General features: G+C 41.6%; 1 protein-coding gene across 3 annotated transcripts in view; it reads right to left on the bottom strand.

Annotated features, from left to right (window-relative positions):
• CHST8 (carbohydrate sulfotransferase 8) overlaps window positions 1–6,663 on the bottom strand; it is a 217,666-nt gene extending 211,003 nt beyond the window's left edge. For 2 of the 3 annotated variants that reach the window (XM_039502968.1, XM_039502969.1), the window contains exon 1: window positions 6,475–6,663. In XM_039502968.1, coding sequence (XP_039358902.1) covers window positions 6,475–6,634 — 160 coding nt within the window. In that variant the 5' untranslated portion in view covers window positions 6,635–6,663. The remainder of the gene's footprint in view (window positions 1–6,474) is intronic. The other variant, XM_039502971.1, reaches the window with a different exon arrangement.
• Window positions 6,664–22,070: the final 15,407 nt, after the last annotated feature.

Genomic DNA, 22,070 nt, shown 5'->3' with positions numbered 1-22,070 from the left:
ATTTGAGTTCTGACTAGTTTTAAGGGTCTGAAATAAACATTGTGTGCAGGCACTAACAAGAGTGTTAAGGTGGCATTATATCAGCTTCTTCATTATAAATCCCAGTCGTTGGGGAGCATGTCATTTTCTGAAGAGGTTTACTGCTGAGTACAGTAATGATGGATAGGCTGTCCTGCTGGCTCATTGTAAGGCTTCAAGACAATGAGAGCAGTGGCAATTACTGAATATTTCACACAAATGTAAAATCTTTCAGTGTTTAATCCCCCATCATGGGAAGGGGATTTATATTTGTAAGTCTTGATAGCAGTCAGGGGAATTTAACATATAACTTGCTAGTGCACCACTAGGAAAATGTATCTTGATTTGCCCCAAAGTTTCCTTTCTGCTAGCAAGAGAAGGCACCCTGGAACTGTTTAATAATAATAATAATGAGGGCTGTTGATTAATTGCAGTGAACTCACGTGATTAAAAAAGTTAATTGCAATTTAAAAATTAATCACGATTAATCACAGTTTTAATCGCACTGTTAAACAATAGAATACCAATTGAAATTTATTAAATATTTTGGATTTTTTCTACATTTTCATATATATTGTATTCTGTGTTGTAACTGAAATCAAAGTGTATATTATTTTTATTACAAATATTTGCACTGTAAAAATGATCAAAGAAATAGTATTTTTCAATTCACCTCATACAAGTACTATAGTGCAATCTGTCTTGAAAGTGCAACTTACAAATGTAGATATTTTTGTTACATAACTGCATTCAAAAACAAAACAATGTAAAACTTCAGAGCCTACAAGTCCACTCAGTCCTACTTCTCATTCAGCCAGTCACTAAGACAAACAAGTTTGTTTACATTTACAGGAGATAATGCTGCTCTCTTCTTGTTTACAGTGTTACCTGAAAGTGAGAACAGGCATTTGCATTGCACTTTTGTAGCCAGCATTGCAAGGTATTACATGCCAGATATGCTAAATGTTTGTATGTCCCTTCATGCTCTGGCCACCATTCCAGAGGACATGTTTCTATGCTGATGACACTCTTTAAAAAAAAGTGTTAATTAAATTTGTGACTGAACTCCTTGGGGGAGAACTGTATGTCCCCTGCTCTGTTTTATCCACATTCTGCAATATGTTTCATGTTATTGCAGTCTCAGATAATAACCCAGCACGTTGTTCATTTTAAGAATACTTTCACTGCAGATTTGACAAAACGCAAAGAAGACACCAATGTGAGATTTCTAAAGATAGCTACGGCACTCGACCTAAGGTTTAAGGCTCAGAAGTGCCTTCCAAAATCTGAGAGTTACAAGGTGTGGAGCATGCTTTCAGAAGTCTTAAAAAAGCAACACTACAGAACCCAAACCACAAAAAAATAAAATCAACCTTCTGCTGGTGGCATTTGACTCAGATAATAAAAATGAACATGCATCGGTCCTCATTGCTTTGGACTGTTATCAAGCAAAACCCGTCATCAGCATGGATGCATGTCCCCTGGATGGCGGTTGAAGCAGGAAGGGACATATGAATCTTTAGTACATCTGGTATGTAAATATCTTGCGATGCCGGCTACAACAGTGCCATGAGAACACCTGTTCTCACTTTCAAGTGACATTGTAAACAAGCAGCAGGCAGCATTATCTCCTGGAAATGTAAACAAACTTGTTTGTCTGAGCAATTGGCTGAACAAGAAGTGGGACTGAGTGGACTTGCGGGGTCTAAAATTTTACACAGTTTTATTTTTTAATGTAGTTGGTTTTTTTTACATAATTCTACATTTGTAAGTTCAACTTTTGTGATAAAGAGATTGCACCACAGTACTTGTATTAGGGGAATTGAAAAATACTATTTCTTTTGTTTTTTTATAGTGGAAATACTTGTAATCAGAAAGAAATATAAAATGAGCACTGTACACTTTGTATTCTGTGTTGTAATTGAAATCAATATTTGATAATATAGAAAACATCCAAAAATATTTAAATAAATGGTATTCTATTATTGTTTAACAGTGCAACTAATTGTGATAAATTTTTTTAATTGCTTGGCATTCCTAATAATAATAATATTAATAATTAGTAATGTAATTGCACTTATATATAGCACCTATCAGCAGAAGTTCTCTAGACATATAGAAGGTTTGCAAAGATTCCGTGACAGGGCATTACATTTCTTTACTTCCTCCATGACCATCTCATTTTCAAACCAATTCTCAATACAAGGCCCCCTGCACCTGACATTCAGCATAATAACACTCTCCATAAAAGCCCATTAAGTGTCTATCATAAGTGAAGTTACTGTCTCTGTAATGACCAGAGAAATATGTATTGAATTCAGTGTATTGGCTTGGGAAATCTGTTTTGTCCACGATAAATGGCTGTCTGTCACAGCCATGTCTGTTCAGAGTGAAGTGCATTACATAAATATAACTATACAGAGAGAATATTTGTCAATCAGCAAAAAAAGGCTATACACCCACTATCCAGGGCACATATACTTTGTAAGCATTGGTTTCCAATAGATAAATGTAATCAAGGTTTATATGTTCACAGAAGCCAACAGGATGGGATTGTTTCACTCGAAAGATCAGAAGAAAATTGTAACTAATGTTGTGGAAAATTACTTTGATATTGCTTTCTCAGTACAGCATCACAATTAGGTAGCAATGTGAAGCACAGGGAAAGAATAAATGAATAGTAACAAATCAACACAAACAGCTACTGTCAGGCGTACTTTGCTCAGTGAAAGTAATGTAAGCATTACTTAAAGTTTTATGACTGTAGTTTTATACTGGTTTAAACAGTACATCAAGGTTTTGCCAACATGCTTGCTTGGACTAAAACAATAAAGAACAATTTCTGGAAGAGACAGATAAAACTAAAGTACCAACATATTTTTATTAATCTTGTTTCTGAAGTTACACTCTTCCAAATTAAAGACGACTGAACATATTAGCAGTGAGAAATGTCTGCTTGGTCAGTGCAAAATTCTACTGTGCTGCTTTTTTGGGGTGAAAAATGTTCTTTATTGAATTTCACACAGCATTGCAGATGAGATTGTAACTGCATTCAGCTACAGAGTAACTGCATGGGAAATACAAAAGCAAAGACCAATAAATGAAACTTTGTCGTATAGAATCTGTTGGCCTAAATAATATAATGGCACATACATTTATTCAGTTCTATTGAGGGACCAATTATGTCAGCAAATTACAGTAATATCCTGTCTCTAAAAGAAACTCATATTTTTAGGAGCTATTCTGAGTGAGTGAGGGAAAACATCGTTTTAAGCACACCTGGTGTTTCTCTCTTACAGACTGACTGATTTCCATAGAACACAGTGCACAATAAGGAAACATGGCGATTCCTCTTTTTAATGAAATGAACAGTGTCTTTTCTATGTTCTACCAAGTGCCTATTGTGCTTTAGGGACAATTGGCCTGATTTTCAGTGGAGCTGAACATGTGAAGCACCTGAGTCCAGTGGCAGCTGAAGGTGCCCTGCACTTCTGAAAATCAGACCATGTAACTATTCTATAAGTCCCTTTCTCTCAGGGGGTGTGCTCTTCTCTCTGTCTAACTTCCATTAATGTAAATGGGAGTTGGGTGTGTGAATCAAGCAAGAAATTAGACAATTTTGGAAGTAACAGCCCCACCTTAGAATAGTCATTTTACAACCATATACAGGACCCTGCCCAGGAAAATCTAGTAAGTTATTGAGATAGTTTAATCTCTGAGGATGCTTCTGTTCAAACCTTGATTGGTATCTCAAGTGTAAATGGGTTGGGCCTCATCCTGTTCTTTGTCTACCTCAAAAATCATTTCATAGTGGGTCACAATCAGCAGTCAGTGCTTGAGAGGCTCATGATTGGAAGAGCAATGGTCCAATAGGTCAGGACTAAGAGGCAATGGTAGAGAAGCGTGGGAAAGCTTACACAGGGCTGTAAAATTCTTGACTTTCATAGTAGAACGCAAACCAACTATTTTTTTTTTAATTATGAAATTCTGATGTCCCACTGGTAGTAAACAGTGGCATCAAGAGCAGATCAATACTGCAGCTGTAACTCCCATCTAGAGTGCTTGTTGCATCTATTGCATATATAAAACCCCATATATGCCAGAGTCATAACTTTTTCACCTGGAACACTATATTGTACATCCGAGGATTGAATTTAATCCCAACAGGCTACAGAAGAAGAAGATTTTCTTTTATTTTAGAGGGAGTTGTCCAGGATTATTGTGGAATTAATTTTCATGCACCTACCTATTCTTTCTAAATATTTCATACTTAACACGAGTTGTGTTTATTTAAGGAAAAGTTAATTACAAATGTGAACACTTGTCACAGGGGATTTTGTTATTGTCCTAGTAAAGAATGAAGGCAGAGCCTCGCTACTTAACAACCCTATTTTGCAGACATGATCTAAGTCTTAGAGAACTGTCTGAAGAACATTCCCATTGGGTTGGAGAGTATGCTGCTGTGATGGGTCAGTTCCCTGGCCACAAACCCTTTTACCCTTGAGCCATCTCCTCCTCATCTCCAGAGCTTAATCCCATGGAGGTCCTTCCACAGGGAAAAGGAGAAACATTGCCATGTAGGAGATGCTGTCTCACTGCTATATCTGCTGTGGTTTTGGCTCATCCTCCAGTTGCAGAGATGACGTGACCCAGAATTAGAGTTTGTTACACAGACTTCTTTTTGAATTCATATAATATTAGGAAATAACTATAGCATATCTGGTTTTCTCCTATATTCCTAACAGCAGGTCATCTACTTTCACTGTAAAAACCAAAACATATTACTAGGTGAAGAATACGAGCCCTCGATAAGCTACTTTGTGTCTAGGTATTGCAGGTGTCTGCAAAAACTGTGAGCCAGTTCCTACATTCTGTCTACTCCCAACTAATCCAATGATCTGGGCTATTACAGTGAGCACATGATGTCATAATCTGTTTCAAATGTTTCTTCTTATTGCCCTGTTCTCTTTCAAATGTGAACACGCAGCTTCCATTGACTTCAAATGGATTTATATACACATCTTAGAGCAGAATTTAACTTATTATGTCAGTTCAATACGTAAATTGTTTTGCATTTAAATATACAAAATTATATTAAAAAAAACAAGTGAAGTGACTGGCAAATCCTCCACTTTCAATCAATTGCATAGTTTTGATTCATTATTTCCACAGTTTCGGCTGAGTGGCTGCTTTCAAAATTAGAGTGCAATTGGTCTAAATAACAAATATATTAATGTTTAAGTATGTTTGATGATACAGAGACAAGCACTTAATAAGTCTGGATGCAGAGGGTAGCACTTAATGTAATGACAATTCCAGGGCTCTGTGTGTCAGGGTACAGCTCCTTCAACATGATAGCAGTATTTTGCCTTTAAAATACACAACATATTACAAACTGCACATTAATTGTGACAAGCAAACAGAAATAGTATTTAATCAAATGACAATATCCAGTATAAAAGAACACAATGGACCAGACTCTGCCCTCTGTTATACCAGAGTGAATCTAGAATAACTCCATTGGGATCCCTCTGTCTAGGATTTTATAATGCTTACTGTATGCTCACCACTGAGGTATCATAGGTAACCGAGGGCTTGTCTAAATGGCTCCGCAGTGCAGGTTACAGGGATGTGAGCTGCAGCACATACTAAAGTATTGCTCTGTAACTTTCCCAGGTAGACCCTGCTAGTGCTAATTAAAACGTACCTACTTCACATTAACATGGTTCCGACTGGTGGACTTTTTTGTTCTCACTAACGGGGTCTACAATGGGGCAGTTACAGAGAAACACTTCAGTGCATGCTGCAGCTCACCCCCCTCCATAATCTGCCCTATGGGGCAATGTAGGCAAGCCCTTTATCAACATGAATCCCATGCTTATATCTGTGCATACCTGTCATCTGTCCCTCATTGTGAAGGACATCACTCATTTTAGTCCCAAAGTTACCTACTTTCCACAGAGATATGGACTCCTCAAAGTCTCATTGTTGAAAATGATTACATCAGAAATAATGAATCATGACTTATTCACACTAAAGTACTGAATCACACAACATTTTCAGTTTCTTGAGTGACTAATTTTCTTAGACCCAAAATGAGGGACACATCTCTCACAATGCACCCCACTGGGCAATGGCAGGTTGGGAGGCATGTATCTGTATGGGTAAAGTGAGTGGAGTTATTCTGGATTTACACCAGACTAACAGAGCAGAATTTGCCTCAACTCAGGATGGCATCCTTGACAAAGCAAAAATTCTCACACAACCTGACATTCTTTATTGAGTCTGATTTTTAAGCAAGATTTATTTTGAGCAAATATTTAGTCCCACGGTTGGCCTTATAAAAAATGAAATATTAGTCCTAGAGAACATTTATGCTCACATCACTTTTGTAACGTATGTAAAGAGTGTCAAAGATACAGGACAAAATTACTGGATAGAAATTGGAATGCTAACCTGGTGTCTGCTGATGAACTATGTCTTCTGGATCCTGCAGATGAATGAAGACGACAAGCCCCGCTGCTCCAAACAGCAAGATGAAGGAGAACATACACGTCAGCCTCATAATTATTGTTCTCAAACCAATCCACTTTTGACCCAGGAAAATGAACTGCATGCAATCTCCAAGACACACTCTTCACTCATCGTCTCATCTTCTCAGCTGCCATTCCATTATAATACCATCTACAAGAGGTAAAAAAATAACACACCCACATACAACATTTATTTTTCCATACCCCTTTGTAAAGACAGGTTGATTTTTTTTTTTGGAGAGCTAATAGTTGATCTACAGATCACCCCCAGTGAATCTAATTGCACATATCTGGTCAATTTCTTCCCCATTAGTTTGTTTTTAATAAGGTATGTATCACTTTGTGTTTTCCTCTTGTTTAGAGGAAAATGTGGAATATAAAGAAAAAGGCATAATTTGGGGGAAATGATCATACAGTGGAATGTACTTGCACAGAAACCCCCTTTTAACAGCCTGTTTGCTCCAACTGAAGCATGTGTCACTTTTTATTTTTCATTTGTTAAACAATATGAAAACATAAAGGGCGACAATGTGGGGGAAATGATTGCATGAGCTGCATCTTGCACAGAAACCATGGAGAGAATGACAGAAACAGTTTGCAGGTTTCTGCATCATTCAATAGGAAAATGATTTTTCTAAAACAGCCTGTACTGTAGGCCAAATATGCATCCCACTTATAAATCTGGGTGGGCATATTGACCTAAGGAAGCTATGTATCCTAAGGGAAGTAATGATCCAGGTGCTTGGGTCATCTTTAACTGGCTTGGACAAAACAGCCAGCTTGGACCTGGCTGGCATTGGCAGGACGGTGGACTATATGAACTACTAGCTCATTCCTTCTCTAAGATCTACGAGAGAGTGTATGGGCTCAGCTCTGCAAATACTACCAGGCATAGCACTTATCACTATGTAATCCCAGTGAAACTGGAATGGGGCTAGTCACAGAACACACAGCAGTTGGTACTGAAGCCTCAGTTCAGCAAAGCACGTAGGTAAAAGACTGAAATCAATGGTACTACTTGTGCTTGATGATAAGCACAAGATTAAGTGTCTTGTTATTTCAACACTTAAGCATCTGCAGGTTCAGACACTATGATCCTGTCTATATAGATAGTTAAATAGTGGTGATAGCTGGGTTAGACAGGGGTTGTAGCTTGGTGATTTACCTAAAATTTCAGCCAGAAAGACTAAATGGAAATGTTTACACTAAAACTATAAAAAAAAAATATGGGAGGGATGGGAGAGGAGGTCCAAAATAATGCTGTTGCTTGACTAAACTCCATGGACAGAGGAACAATACACTTGTGGTGTTATTTGTAGAATGGTCTTCAGCATTGTTATAGTTCTTAGAATAGAGCTCTTTCTTAGGAATGTTGTTTTAATTTTAGATTCCCATTGTATTATTTAGGGAGCATATCATAACCAGTAACATTTTATCCTTTCCTGAGCCTGTTGGGGGCAGTTTAAGAGAACACACAGTTATCTCTATTAGGATTTACAACACAATGGTGTGCCTAAATCTGAGTTTTACAAATCCCATTTTGAGTAGAATGAGAAATCCCTTAGCAAATGCTGATTTCCAAAACAATTAGAACCTCATTTAAAGAAAAAGATAAATTTAGATCCCGCTCCATTTTTTTCTGATTTGTTTAAAAGTTTTTTATTCAAACAAAAAACAGAGTCGAAAGTCATAGAGGTCATCCCAACATTCCTGTGAATACACCTATCTTATTAATATTATTTAATAATTACATTATATCATATATCCCAGAGGCCCTGTTCAGATCAGGACTCCATCGAGTTACATCACACATTGTCCTCAATATGCAACGTTTAGTGAAAGCTACAAGCGACATGCACATATACTGAAGGGAAAATAGCCCCCTATGATTATTTTATCCCAATGAAGGTCTGTTAAATTCACCATAAATGAATAAAGAGGGAGCCAGGGAAAAGGGGAAAAAAGAGTAAACCATCTCTCAACAAAAACACAAACCTCAAAAGGTTCTAAATTATGGGTTTGGGCTTCTCCCATCTTTACTTTCCTGTAATTATTTTTTCACTCAGTTGACTTTAATTAACTTGCTGTAGGCTTGTAAGCTTGGTGAATGAGAACAATTTTTTATACAGGGTAGCAAACTGGGGAGTTTGAGAGGGAGAGAAGAAAATCCCCCTGCTGAATGAAAAAGGTGTGAGTGCTAATCTTGGGGTGAGTGAGCTTGTTTGACTGTGTGGTTTTTTTCTTTTTCAGGTTATTTTAAATTTATGGGGTCAGTTGAGATTGTGTGTTTGGGGACTGTTTGAGCCTTGTTTGATCATCTTTGATCAGCCAGTGATCACCCTCCCCCTATGTGATTAATGAGGGAGTCGGGCTGGCAAGGAGACTCCTTAAAAGCCAGAGACTAAGTGACCAAGGGGAGTCAGTGAACAGAAGAGTTCGTAAGAGGGAGTCATAATATAATTGCTATGGTTAGGAAAGGCTGCATCGCTAGTGCCAGTGCTGCTCCTGTCTCCTCCACCTGTATCGACAGGGAACCTGACCATGGATGCCTCTACCCAGATTCCAGCGTGGATTTGCAGAGACTATGGCTTGCATTTCCCACTCTCAGAAAGTCAGGATGGGGGGACCATCCAGTGTGAGAGGTGCCTGCTGGTGGAATCTCTTAGGAAGCAGGTGGGAGAGCTACAGTAGGAGATGGTTAGGCTGAGGCATCTATGCCCATGAGGAATTCATTGAGAATATTCATATGGAGATGTCCAAGGCTGAGGAAGCTCTCCAGCTAGAGGGGATTGCTGTCACATCCCCATGGGGAGGAGGATATGGTGCTGTGACAGGGAGGACACCGTCTGCTGGTTTCTTCTGGCAGCAGGTGGTGCTTCACCTCTACTCCCAACCCACCCACCATAGTGGTGAAGAACAGTTATGCTGCCCTGGCAACAAGCAATGAGGAATTGCCCCCAAAAGGTGGAGAAGCCATGTACCCCCAAGACTGGAAAGATTGTAGCTGCCACTCCCAGGAGGAAATGTAGGGTAGTGGTGGTTGGTGACTGTCTTCTGAGGGGGATGGAGGCACCCCTCTATCTCCCTGACGTGGCATCCCAGGAGGAATGCTGCCTGTCAGGGGCCCATATCCACGAAGTCACATAGGGATTGTCGAGGATCATCTGGCCCTCTGACTATTACCCCACACTGCTCATCCATGTGGACTTTAATGTTACTGCGAGGTAGGACCATGAGCAGATCAGAAGTGACTACAGGGTTCTGGGAGTAAGGGTGAAGGAGCTCGGGGCACAGGTGTTCTCTTTGATCCTTCCAGTCAAAGGTAGGGCCCCGGCAGAGACAGATAAATCCTGGAGATGAATGCCTGGCTGCAAGGTCATGGTGTCGCCAGGAAGGGTTTGGCTTTCTTGATCAATGGGATGGAGTTCCGGGAAGAAGGACTGCTAAGTAGAGATGGGGTCCACCTATCAAGGAAGGGGAAGAGCATATTTGGATACAGACTGGCTAATTCAATGAGGAGGGCTTTAAATTAGGTTCAAAAGGGGCAGGAGACAAAAGACCACAGGTAAGTAAAAAACATGGAGTCCTGGGAGAAGGGTCAGAATCTGGGAAAACCATGGGTTGCTGTAGCAGGGATAAGGGGGAGATGAGAGAATATAGAGGGGAAATCAAATCAGTATCTTAAATATCAGTTGTGACAAAGTTCCTCCTCTACCTTGGTGGGTCCTGCGCTTATTGGCAGATTTGCTCACCTCAAGTATCAGAGGGGTAGCCGTGTTAGTCTGGATCTGTAAAAGCAGCAAAGAGTCTTGTGGCATCCGACGAAGTGGGTATTCACCCATGAAAGCTCATGCTCCAAAATGTCTGTTAGTCTATAAGGTGCCACAAGACTCTTTGCTGCTTTTGCTCACCTCAGTGATTTTCCCACAGTCTGGATCAACTCCTCCTGTGTCTGATCAGGAGTTGGGAGGTTTGGGGGGAACCCGGGCCCGCCCTCTACTCCGGGTTCCAGCCCAGGGCCCTGTGGATTGCAGCTGTCTATAGTGCCTCCTGTAACAGCTGCATGACAGCTACAATTCCCTGGGCTACTTCCCCATGGCCTCCTCCAAACACCTTCTTTATCCTCACCACAGGACCTTCCTCCTGGTGCCTGATAACGCTTGTACTCCTTAGTCCTCCAGCAGCACACCCTCTCACTCTCAGCTCCTTGTGCCTCTTGCTCCCAGCTCCTCACACGCACTTCCTCTCCTCTGGCTCCCCTCTCCCTGACTGGAGTGAGCTCCTTTTTAAACCCAGGTGCCCTGATTAGCCTGCCTTGATTGGCTGCAGGTGATCTAATCAGCCTGTCTGCCTTAATTGGTTCTAGCAGGTTCCTGATTACTCTAGTGCAGCCGCTGCTCTGGTCACTCAGGGAACAGAAAACTACTCATCCAGTGACCAGTATATTTGCCCTCGACCAGACTCCTGTACCCCACTGGTCTGGGTCTGTCACACAGTATACTAACACGAAAAGTATGGGGAATAGGAGTAATGGTCTCAAGTTGCAGTGGGGGAGGTTTAGGTTGGATATTAGGAAAAACTTTTTCACTAGGAGGGTGGTGAAGCACTGGAATGGGTTACCTAGGGAGGTGGTGGAATCTCCATCCTTAGAGGTTTTTAAGGTCAGGCTTGACAAAGCCCTGGCTGAGATGATTTAGTTGGGAATTGGTCCTGCTTTGAGCGGGGCATTGGACTAGATGACCTCCTGAGGTCCCTTCCAATCCTGATATTCTATGATTCAATGATAAGCAGGAAGAACTAGAAATGCTAGTCAATAAACACAACTATGACATGGTTGGCATCACAGAGACTTGGTGGGATAATACACATGACTGGTACATTGGTATAGAAAGGTACAGCTTGCTCAGGAAGGGCAGGCAGGGAAAAAAGCGAGGAGGTGTTGCTTTATATATCAGAAATGTACACACTTGGACTGAGTTTGAGATGGAAATAGGAGACAAACCTGTTGAAAGTCTCTGGGTAAAGATAAAAGGGGTAAAAAACAAGGGTGATGTCATGATAGGAGTCTACTGCAGACCACCTAACCAGGAAGAGAAGGTGGATGAGGCTTTTTATAAACAACAAAATCATCCAAAGCACAGGACTTGGTGGTGATGGGGGATTTCAACTACCCAGACATCTGTTGGGAAAATAACATAGCAGGGTACAGATTATCCAACCAGTTCTTAGAATGTATTGGAGACCGTTTTTTATTTCAGAAGGTGGAGAAAGTCACTGGGGGAGAAGCTGTTCTAGATTTGATTTTGACCAATAGTGAAGAACTGGTGGAGAATTTGAAAGTGGAAGGCATCTTGGGTAAAGGTGATCATAAAATGAGGAGAGTTCATGATTCTAAGGAATGGTAGGAGGGAAAACTTCACAATAAAGAAAATGGATTTCAAGAAGGCAGCCTTTAGCAGACTCAGGGAGCTGGTAGGTAAGATCCCATGGGAAGCAAGTCTAAGGGGAAAAACAGTTCAAGAAAGTTGGCAGTTTTTCAGAGTCACATTATTAAGGGCACAAGAACAAACCATCCTGCTGCATAGGACAGATAGGAAGTATGGCAAGAGACCACCCTGGTTTAACTAGGAGATCTCAATGATTTAAAACTCAAAAAAGAATCCTATAAAAAGTGGAAACTAAGTCAAATTACAAAAATGACTATAAACAAATAACACAAGTATGTAGGGACAAACTTAGAAAGGCCATGGCACAAAATGAGATTAATCTAGCAAGAGACATTCAGGGTAACAAGCATGGGTGGCGGGTATAATAGGCCAGGGAAGGCGCAGCCGCCACTGGACACCTGGGCCCCGGTGGCCCCACCCCTTCCCCAAGGCCCCTGCCTGCCCGGCCTCCATCTCCACTCCAGGTCCCCACTACTCACTATGTTGCTCCTTCTCGGGGGCAGGGGAGTGATGCAGACATGGTGAGCAAGCGGTGGGCACGGGGGGGTCTGGCAGGGAAGTGAGGTGGCTCAGACGGGCACTGGGGCCAGTGGCTCTACCTGGCACTCAGGTGGGGGGCAGTTTGGCCAGCACTGGAGCTGGCCTGGTGCTCAAGGGATGGCTTGGCTTGGCTTGGCCTGGCCCAGGGCCAGCCCGGCACTCGGGCAGGGGAGAGTGGTGTGGTGCTGGGTGCAAACTGGCATTCAGGCTGGGGTGGGGGAGGGGCAGATTGACCCGGTGCTGGGACCAGCCTGGTGCTCGGGGGGCGGGGGGGAGGAGCTGGCCTGGGGTGGGCAATCAGGGCTCCTCTGGTCTTGGGGGGGGGGGTCCTTAGGGCTCCTCCTGTTATGGGGGGCTCCAGCCAGTGGGGGGTGGGGCCTCAGGCAGAAGGGGTGGGGCTGGCATGCTAACCTCCCCAAAGTGGGAGTCACCCACCACCCATTGTAACAAGCAAACATTCTACAAATACATTAGAAGCAAGAGGACCACCAAGGACAGGGTAGGCCCATTAATGGGGGCGGGGGTTATAACAGAAAATGTGGAAATGCTAAATGACTTTAGTTTGTTTCCACCAAAATATTTAGTAGCAACTGGACATGTAACTTAATGAATGCCAGTGAAAATGAGGTAGGATCAGAGGCTAAAATAAGGAAAGAACAAGTTAAAAACTGCTTAAACAAGTTAGATGTTTTCAAGTCACCAGGGCCTGATGAAATACATCCTAGAATACTCAAGGAGCTGATTGATGAGATATCTGAGCCATTAGCAATTATCTTCAAAAAGTCATGGAAGATGGGTGAGATTCCAGAGGACTGGAAAAGGGCAAATATAGTGCCCATCTATAGAAAGGGGAATAAGGACAACACGGGGGATTACAGACTCATCAACTTAACTTCTGTACCCAGAAAAATAATAGAGCAGATAATTAAGCAATCAATTTGCAAACATCTAGAAGATAATAAGGTGATAAGTAACAGTCAGCATGGATTTGTCAAAAACAAATTGTGTCTAACCTGATAGGTTTCTTTGACAGGTAACAAGCCTTGTGGATAGGGAGGAAGTGATAGAGTGTATATCTTGACTTTATTAAGGCTTTCAATACTGTCTCATATGACCGTCTCATAAACAAACTAGAGAAATACAACCTAGATAGAGTTACTATCAGGTGGGTGCATAACTGGTCGGAAAATCGTTCCCAGAGAGTAGTTATCAGTGGTTCACAGTCAAGCTGGAAGGGCAAATCAAGTCAGGTCCCACAGGGATCACTTCTGTATGTGGTTCTATTCAATATCTTCAGTGATTTAGATAATGGCATAGAGAGTACTCTTATAAAGATTGTGGGCAATACCAAGCTGGGAGGGGTTGAAAGTGCTTTGGAGGATAGGATTAAAATTCAAAATGACCTGGACAAACTGGAGAAATGGTCTGAAGTAAATAGGATGAAATTTAATAAGGACAAATGCAAAGTACTCTATTTAGGAAGGAACAATCAGTTGCACATGTACAAAATGGGAAATGACTGCCTGAGGAGGAGTACTGCAGAAAAGGGACTGGGGGTCATAGTGGATCACAAGCTAAATATGAGTCAACAGTGTAAACATGACCTATGAGGGAAGACTGAAAAGAATGGGTTTGTTTAGTCTGGAGAAGAGAAGACTGGGGTGTGGGGGGAGACATGATAACAGTTTTCAAGTGCACAAAAAGTTGTTACAAGGAGGAGGGAGAAAAATTGTTCTCCTTCACCTCTGAGGATAGGACAAGAAGCAATGGTGTTAAATTGCAGCAAAGACAGTTTAGGTTTGACATTAGAAAAAACTTCCTGTCAGGGTGGTTAAGCACTGAAATAAATTGCCTAGGGAGGTTGTGTAATCTCCATCATTGGGGATTTTTAAGAGCAGGTTAGACAAACACCTGTCTGGAATGGTCTAGTTAATATTTAGTCCTGCCTTGAGTGCAGGGAACTGGATGGGAAGACCTCTCGAGGTCCCTTCCAGTCCTACGATTCTATCATTCTATGCTCTCTAAATCCAGTGTTTAAGTTGCGGAAGCACAAACTCTAAAACCAGTTATACACACAAATGAAATATACTTGTTGGAAAAATACCAAGGAGAGATTATTAAAAGACTCTAATCATATGTCATTTGTAAACTGGTCAATAAGATAAAATCAGTATTGGGACTATACAGCATTATTTCAGCTGCAGTGGATAAGGCTGCATGAAGTTTTCCATTCTAACTTCCATTGTCAAGCTGACCATAACTTTCTAGACAACATAGGAATTCTATCTCAGAAAGTGGCTCACTCAGAACTTGCAAAAATGCAGTGAAATATATGTAATTTATACTCTCACTACACTTTTTCTGGTGGCTAAACCCCTTTCTCCCAATCAAGTTTGTATATGGTTGCCCTGTCACAATAAAATGTCTCCCCTCCATGGGATCCCCTGGGTCAGCACCAGCATTGTATATTGCTAATGCCTTTATATCCATTGGAAAGTATCTTGGGAAGGATTGAAGGTGTGAGTGTGGAGTGGAAGATTCCTTTGCAGGTTAGAAGAGGCCGAAGGGGGAGGAAGGGAGAAAGGAATGGGTTAACTCAACGATCCAGCTAGGCCCAAATATAAGGATCGAAATTGCAGCCCAAGGCCAGCACACACAAACAAGCTCTCTGCTGCCAAACAGCCAGAAGCCTGTATGTCAACCCTGGCCAGCCGTGAGAAAGGAGAACTAAGCCAGACAGAACTGAAGGAGTTGCAAAACTAGTAAGATTGCAAAGGTCAGTGAGTTAAAAAACAACAGTCTCACGACCCTGAAACCAGAGTGTTTTGGAAAAATTAAGGGAGCAGTGGAAGGCCAGTTCAGACTGGTACTGAGAGCACGGGGGGACGAGGGCCCCTGGATGAAAATGTCCCCGGAAGAACCCAGGGCTTAAAAGCCTCCCAAGAACTGAAGCAAGTTGAAGATTTACAGCAGACCCTAGAAGACCTGTGCACAGGACAAAACTCTCGTCTACCCGTCCCCCCCTCTTCTTCTTACGTTACGCCCATTGTGCATGTGTAAGTATAAAAGTGGGTTAGGGCTTGGGCACTAACACTTTCTTCCTCCCTCTGAGTGACGTGGGGCGCACCCAGCACTCTCCGCTGTTATTTGGTTAATAAAGCTTTAAACTTAGTCACTGGGTGTGCTCCTTCGTCTCCTCCCCTAAAGATCCTGTGGCTTCAGCCTGATCACCTGAAGCCCCAGGCAGACTGGTAACATAAATCTGTCACAGCCCCTCACCGTGGTATCTGAGCACTCTGTCCTTCAAAGCAGTAGGAGTATGTGCATATGATGATAATTAGCACCTTCCTGACATTCATTAATTGCCATAACACCTGTGAGGAAGGTAAGTATTAGTATCATATTAGGGGAAAGGTGTTATTGTATCATTAAAAAACAAACATTTAAAGAAAGGTGTGTTGTGGTTGGAGGTAAAAACATGAACTATGATTGCATGAATATTTTAGCAGAATTTTCAGACATCAAACCCTTTATTTACAAAGATACAAGTAGACTTAATTCCTTCATGCTCCCAGGTGACATTGAAAGCAAATTAGAATGGCAGAAATGACATTGCAAAGTAACATGATGGGAAAGCCATATGGCATTAGCTGTTTTACTGGAGATGAACTAGTTTAGTATAACTGTAGAGTGAGACGCTGCTGAAAATGAGTTACCTGCAGTGTGTCACACAAAGTGGTAGGTCATAGAGAGAGGGCCTCAGTGTCTTTTGACAGACAGCAGTTAAATGAAAATTAAAATGAACATTTTATTGAAAGTGCCTGGAAGGAGTGCCACTGAATTGTAGTTGTGCTTTTCAGCAACCATCTTCTGGAATCTTATGGACTGAACATATTACTGTGAATGAGCTGACATTACAATAATGCATCAATCCAAGAAATACAAAAAGAGACAGTTTGTTGAAAACTGCTGTGAAAAAACAAATGTTTCTTTTGCTTTAAATTCTTCGGCAGAAATGCATCAACCAACCTACATTCACATGCCTGATAACACGGGTTTGTTTGCTGATTCAGGATTATTGCTTTCCCCCCCAGGCCTGTTGTTTATCCACCAAGAAATCTGACACTTCATGTGTGTAAACTAGGCTTCTGCCTGTGATCTAATTCTTCAGGTAGAAGCCTAGGAACTGCCATTCTGGAACAGACCAGTGGTCCATCTAGACCAGTGTCTTGTCACTGACAGTGACCAGTTGCTTCACAGGGAGATGGAGGAAATCCTGCTGCAGACATAACATAAGCCAGCCTCTAACTAAAGGCGGAAGGAACTTTTCTTGTAGCCATGTTTGGGCACATCCAGTATCTCTGGCATGTAACGTTTTGGAAAACATACCTGAAGGGACATGACTTAACCAGCAGTACAAACAATTGTTTTTCAAGGGCTCCATCACTCACAGAGGAAGTGGGAGCCTAAGGAACATTCTTTACTCCCTTGTGTGGGCTACTCCAATTGCCAGACCCTGTGTACTGGGGAACAGTAGCTGCCAAAAGGCTACTACCCCATCTCCTGTGGGGTAGGGTAGCAGGCACAGCCATGGCTCCTTCCCACCCCCTCATCGGTTTGGTCGGCCCAGCTGAGCCAGAGTGGAAGGTGAAGTAAACTGTTCTAGGGAAACGGCTGCTGCAGCTTATTTCTCCTAAAGAGCAAAGGTGACGCAAAATCAGACTGTGACTCTAAGGCTTTGCTGTGCTCCTTGGACAGTGCAGTTCCACACTGGCCCTTGCTCAGGCTGGATTGCAGGATGCCTGTCCAGCCCCAAGTGAAGAAATGCACATAGATTCGTGTTGATATCTGGTTGATATTAATGCGTACATCAGCGAGTCAAGGAAATGCTCAAATTGTTTACACACACTTACTGATTACTAAATTAGACAATTACAAATCACACAGAAATCAATGTAAATGTCTAGTTCACATGCACAACATAAACTTCATTTTTCATGGCACGTGAGCTGCTGTAGCTTGAACCAAATCCTCTGGTTGACAGCAGGCTCCAAACATAGAGGAGTCAAAGCCTCACAGCTTTATTCAAACAGCTGCAATAGCATGTAAGTATCTGCATCTTTCCAAGGCTGGGACTGATGCTTACTCTACAAGATGCACCATGTTCTATTGCATGAGCACGTGTATCTTTGTCCTGTTTGTTCTTGCTCCTCTTATCTTTCCTGCCTGCAGAAGTGTGGGTACCTATATTATTGAATATCACACTCCCCAGTTTAAAGCTGCACGCTAGGAACATTTTAAAGTCGTAACTGAGGAGACTCACCCAGTCAAATTGATCCCCAGTGCTAGTCCAGAGGTGTATTTTTATAATGTGTGACATCTATAACAAAATCAGGAAATGAAAACAAAACAGCGGAAACATACTAAGGAGGTGGGCAGCCGAGTTGGAAGATGATGTTTGGGGTTGGGAAGTTATTGTAGGATGTCTGTGTCTCCTCTTGAATGCTGTGCGGGTGGTGTGGCCCTGAGTGGCATCCAAGTTGGATGTTTTATTAAAACCATTTTATTTCAGTTCTGTAGCCTGGTTAAAGACTAGGATAGGCACGGTGAATTAATAAGGGAATGTGAGGAAGAGAAATAAACTGCTATTACTACTATCATCATTACTAGGCACACCAGCTTGGAGAGGGAGAGGGAGAGGGAATTCTGCCTCTGATACCTGAGGTTAAGCCAGACTCCTTTACCTCAGACTGCTTCCAGGGCACCAAGTCCTCCCATCTTCCAGGTATCCACTCTCTGCTTTACACCTGACCTGCAGTGTCTATTAGACTTGCCATGACACTGATCTAAGAAGAGGGATGTACAAACATGTATCTCTCTCCACTATATGTATTCTCTGCTAAGGCTGGATTTCAAACACAGATATTGAATCAGATGGGAAGAGATTACAAATCTCTCATTTGGTCACTGTCAGCTTTTTCCTTTGAGGTTAGGAAACAAAAATTAAACCCAACCATTAAGGCCAAAGTTCTTTACCTTCTGTAGCATGGAGAGAAAGGGGAAAACCATTAGTCCCCTTGGTGAGCGCCTTTCCACACACCAAGAGTGCACCTTTGGGTAGTAACACACCCTTCTCTTCTTGCCCACGCATTTACTACATATTCTGATGGAAATTTTGTTTATTTCAAAATTTCCCATAGAAAAAAAATTGTTTCCAGTTGACACTTTAAAACAAAACAGAGGTTTTATTTTGACTTAAAATGTTGTTTCATTGGTTTTTTTTGAAACCACAAAAGGAAAAAACAAACAAACAAAAAACAACCTGTTGTGTTAAGTGAAAAGGAAATGAACATTTTCAGTTTGAAATTTCCCCCTGGAAAACCAAATTTTTTCGCCTGAAAATTTTCAAGATTTTTCATTCAACATTTCTTATGGGGAAAATGGTTTTCTTATCAGCTGTATGACAGGGAAAATACATAATGGGGCTTGAAATTGGGGCTTGCATTGACTCTGGAAACCTAAGTAGATGGAAGTCATAAGTGGACTATCCAGGTTGTACCAAGAAGTAACTGGTCACTGTAATGAATGGGGGTTATAGAGAGTTGGAATCTCTCTAAAATTCCAGTGTTGAGGATCTTAACACCTGCCATAGAACACTACAGGGCACTTATTTTTTAACAAAGTATTTTTGATTTAGTCCCTCATCACAATATGGCTTAGGTAGAGACATTCTGATTGGCCTGGTCAGCTCTATTGGACATTCTAACCAACCTAGCAGTTGGAATTCAAGGAGTGACAGAGAGAGAGCTTACCTGTCTTGCCTATTTTATTCATCCTTCTTTTAACTTCTCAGCTTTGCCAAGAGTCACTTGAGCAGGTAGAAATTGAGGTTCCAATTAATTGGAATTTGTGACGGTAGCTGATGATCTGGCACCCATTTCTCTGTGCAGCTCGAGGTGCTGCTAGGTCTCAGTGAAATTGTTGACCTGACCACACATGTTATGTGCCACCCATAAGATGTCTTCAATGTTATTTTAAATAATGCAGAACCTATTGACTTTTACTGGCTCTGTTCTCCAGTTATTTATGCCGTTACGCATCTTGACTTTCTCCGTCTCTTAAAAGCCAAACATTCCAATTATGCAAAATGGGTGTTTCTGCCATTATGACAATTCTGTGCTTTACAGGGGCTTCTTTTAACATGCATTAGGGCAAATCCACACAACAACAATAAAAATCATAACTGTGCTAGAAGGCAGTTATTTGGATTTCCCCTATTCTTGTGGAAACCCTGAGTTTGTCAAAGATCAGGGTCAAATTCTGTTACACCTGAGCAGCCTCTTCCCATCAGTTTTAGAGCTGTCCCTAGATATCATAATAGGTGTATTCATCCGAGTTTGAACTCACTGCTGAGGTTTGACATAACTATACAAGATGACAAAATTGTTATACGGGATTGGAACTGAAGAACAGGGTGTCAACACTTGAAAAACACAAAACCTGCCTATCCAATTCCCATCACATATTGCAACAAGAAGCAGGCATTTCTGATTTCTGCCTTTATATATTATTAAAGCCAAAGAAGGCACAGCACTTAGTAAACAACCCAAATAATCCTTTTCAAAGACAGAAACATTTTCTTCTCTAAGTTTCAGGGTGCAAATTACTGCAGGAGCCATGTGTTACTAATCTCAAAACTACACAAAGTCATTAACAAGTTAACACATAGTTTCACAAAGAACATTTGTAGGCCCTCCCCCCAAAAAATCTCTAAAGCATTTTACATTTGAAATGAAAACACCTTCTTTACTTTGTTTCAAATTAACATCTCAGTGGAGCCATATAGTGACAGCGTAAATAGTGATTTTTTTTCAGCCTTCTGGCTTCCTTCAGCACCAGAATAGCAATGATGCAAATACTCTAATTCAGATGCTTAGACCACTAGGTTCAAGCAAAGCCTCTCTCCCATACTGGGTTTGGCAGCATAATTTAAAGGACATTGTCCCACTTACAGTATTGCAGAAGCGTGTCCTGAATGTGATAGGGCTCAGTTCTAAAAGCTAGTTGAAATGCTCACAATGGTGTCAGTGGCCAGTCAGAAAGGGACAATTACAAATTGGGAAGCCATTGCCCACTCTGCCCAGTTGGATGGTTAAACAAAGATCAAGTTTTCAGGAGTGTTTTTTGTGGATTCTCAGGGCCATGATTCCAGCTCACACACACAAATGTATTTCACTGAGATACCCCCTTCACCTGATTCCCAACCACACAAAAGAAGATCCAGGCTTTAACCTGCCCCGAAACAATGGTCAGCACTGAACTATTTCAGAATATTACAAGGCAGGTGCTGTCATCTCTTATGTCTCTAGGAGATGAAAGACAACTTGTAACTCTGGACATCAGCTGCAAACTATGGACCATATTGTAAATCAGTGCCCACTTTGATCACTTGTCGGTGGCATCTTAGACTTACACCAAGTCACTTCCAAAACTACTCCCTGGCTCACTTATCTGGCCTTGGTTATTTGGATGTTGCTAATCACTTCTCTTGCCATGGAAAAGAAGACCCCTTTCACCAACTCCCCTAAATGTGCTTCAGGCCTCCCCTGCAGAAATCTGAAAACTCGAACTCAAATTTCCCCCAGCAAGTATGCTTGGGGTGGAGGAGGCTGGACCTGTTCCCTTCCCCGCCAAGATATCCAAGGTTTAGGAGGACAATATGCCTCCCTTCAAGATGTCAGTGCTGTGTACATAGAGATGGAGGAATGGGATTTTTGTGGGGGCTGTGGAGGGGAGGGGAGAATGAAGCAGGGGCCACAAGGCTGCTGAGGTACTTCATACGTGTGGATTCAAATAATTTGCTCTTAACTGATGGATAAATATCTCAATCAAATGCCAAACCTCCTGACATCATTTTGTCTGTGTATTTACAATAGTGATTTTGCAACACTGGGGGTGAGAGTTGAGGGATTTTGTGTATGGTTTGTTTTTCTACAATGGTGCTGGTTTGCTGTGTGCCCTTATATAATTTTGCTCCTTAAACTGGGGTTTGCATTTCTTAAATTGTATCCCCTTGTTCTAGAAGCAAAAATTATTTTAAAGTAGCGAATAACAATTCTGTTTGTGAGTCACAAAGAAACAGGTGAAAAATGGGAACTGTAAAATGCTCCATGCTCCTGTAGGCTGTGAATCCAACCCCCCTATCAAAACCAGAGGTGGTTTTAATTCGGCACTTGAGAAAACAAAACACAACAACAGAGCTTCTGCGAAGGCAAAGGAAAAAACATCTCTGGCTCATCCTTGCTCTCGTTCATTGTGATGCTACTATGGTAACTTCAGGAAAAAAAGAAAACAGCCTTCATAACCTTGAAATGGGAGCATTGTGTTCTGTGGCAGCTGAGTCGCTTTCTTTATTAACCCAAGCAACTTTCATAACAGTGTACATCTGGCTATTTTCATTTAATACTAGTCCTTTTAATCTTTCTAGCCACGATGACTAATTTGTTTCTTACTGAAACATTTCAAACACTTC

The sequence above is a fragment of the Mauremys reevesii genome, linkage group 16 (assembly GCF_016161935.1).
Source record: "Mauremys reevesii isolate NIE-2019 linkage group 16, ASM1616193v1, whole genome shotgun sequence".
In the NCBI taxonomy this organism is placed as follows: Eukaryota; Metazoa; Chordata; order Testudines; family Geoemydidae; genus Mauremys; species Mauremys reevesii.
The sequence above is the reverse complement of the archived record's forward strand: the minus strand, read 5'-3'. Positions and strand labels throughout refer to the sequence as shown.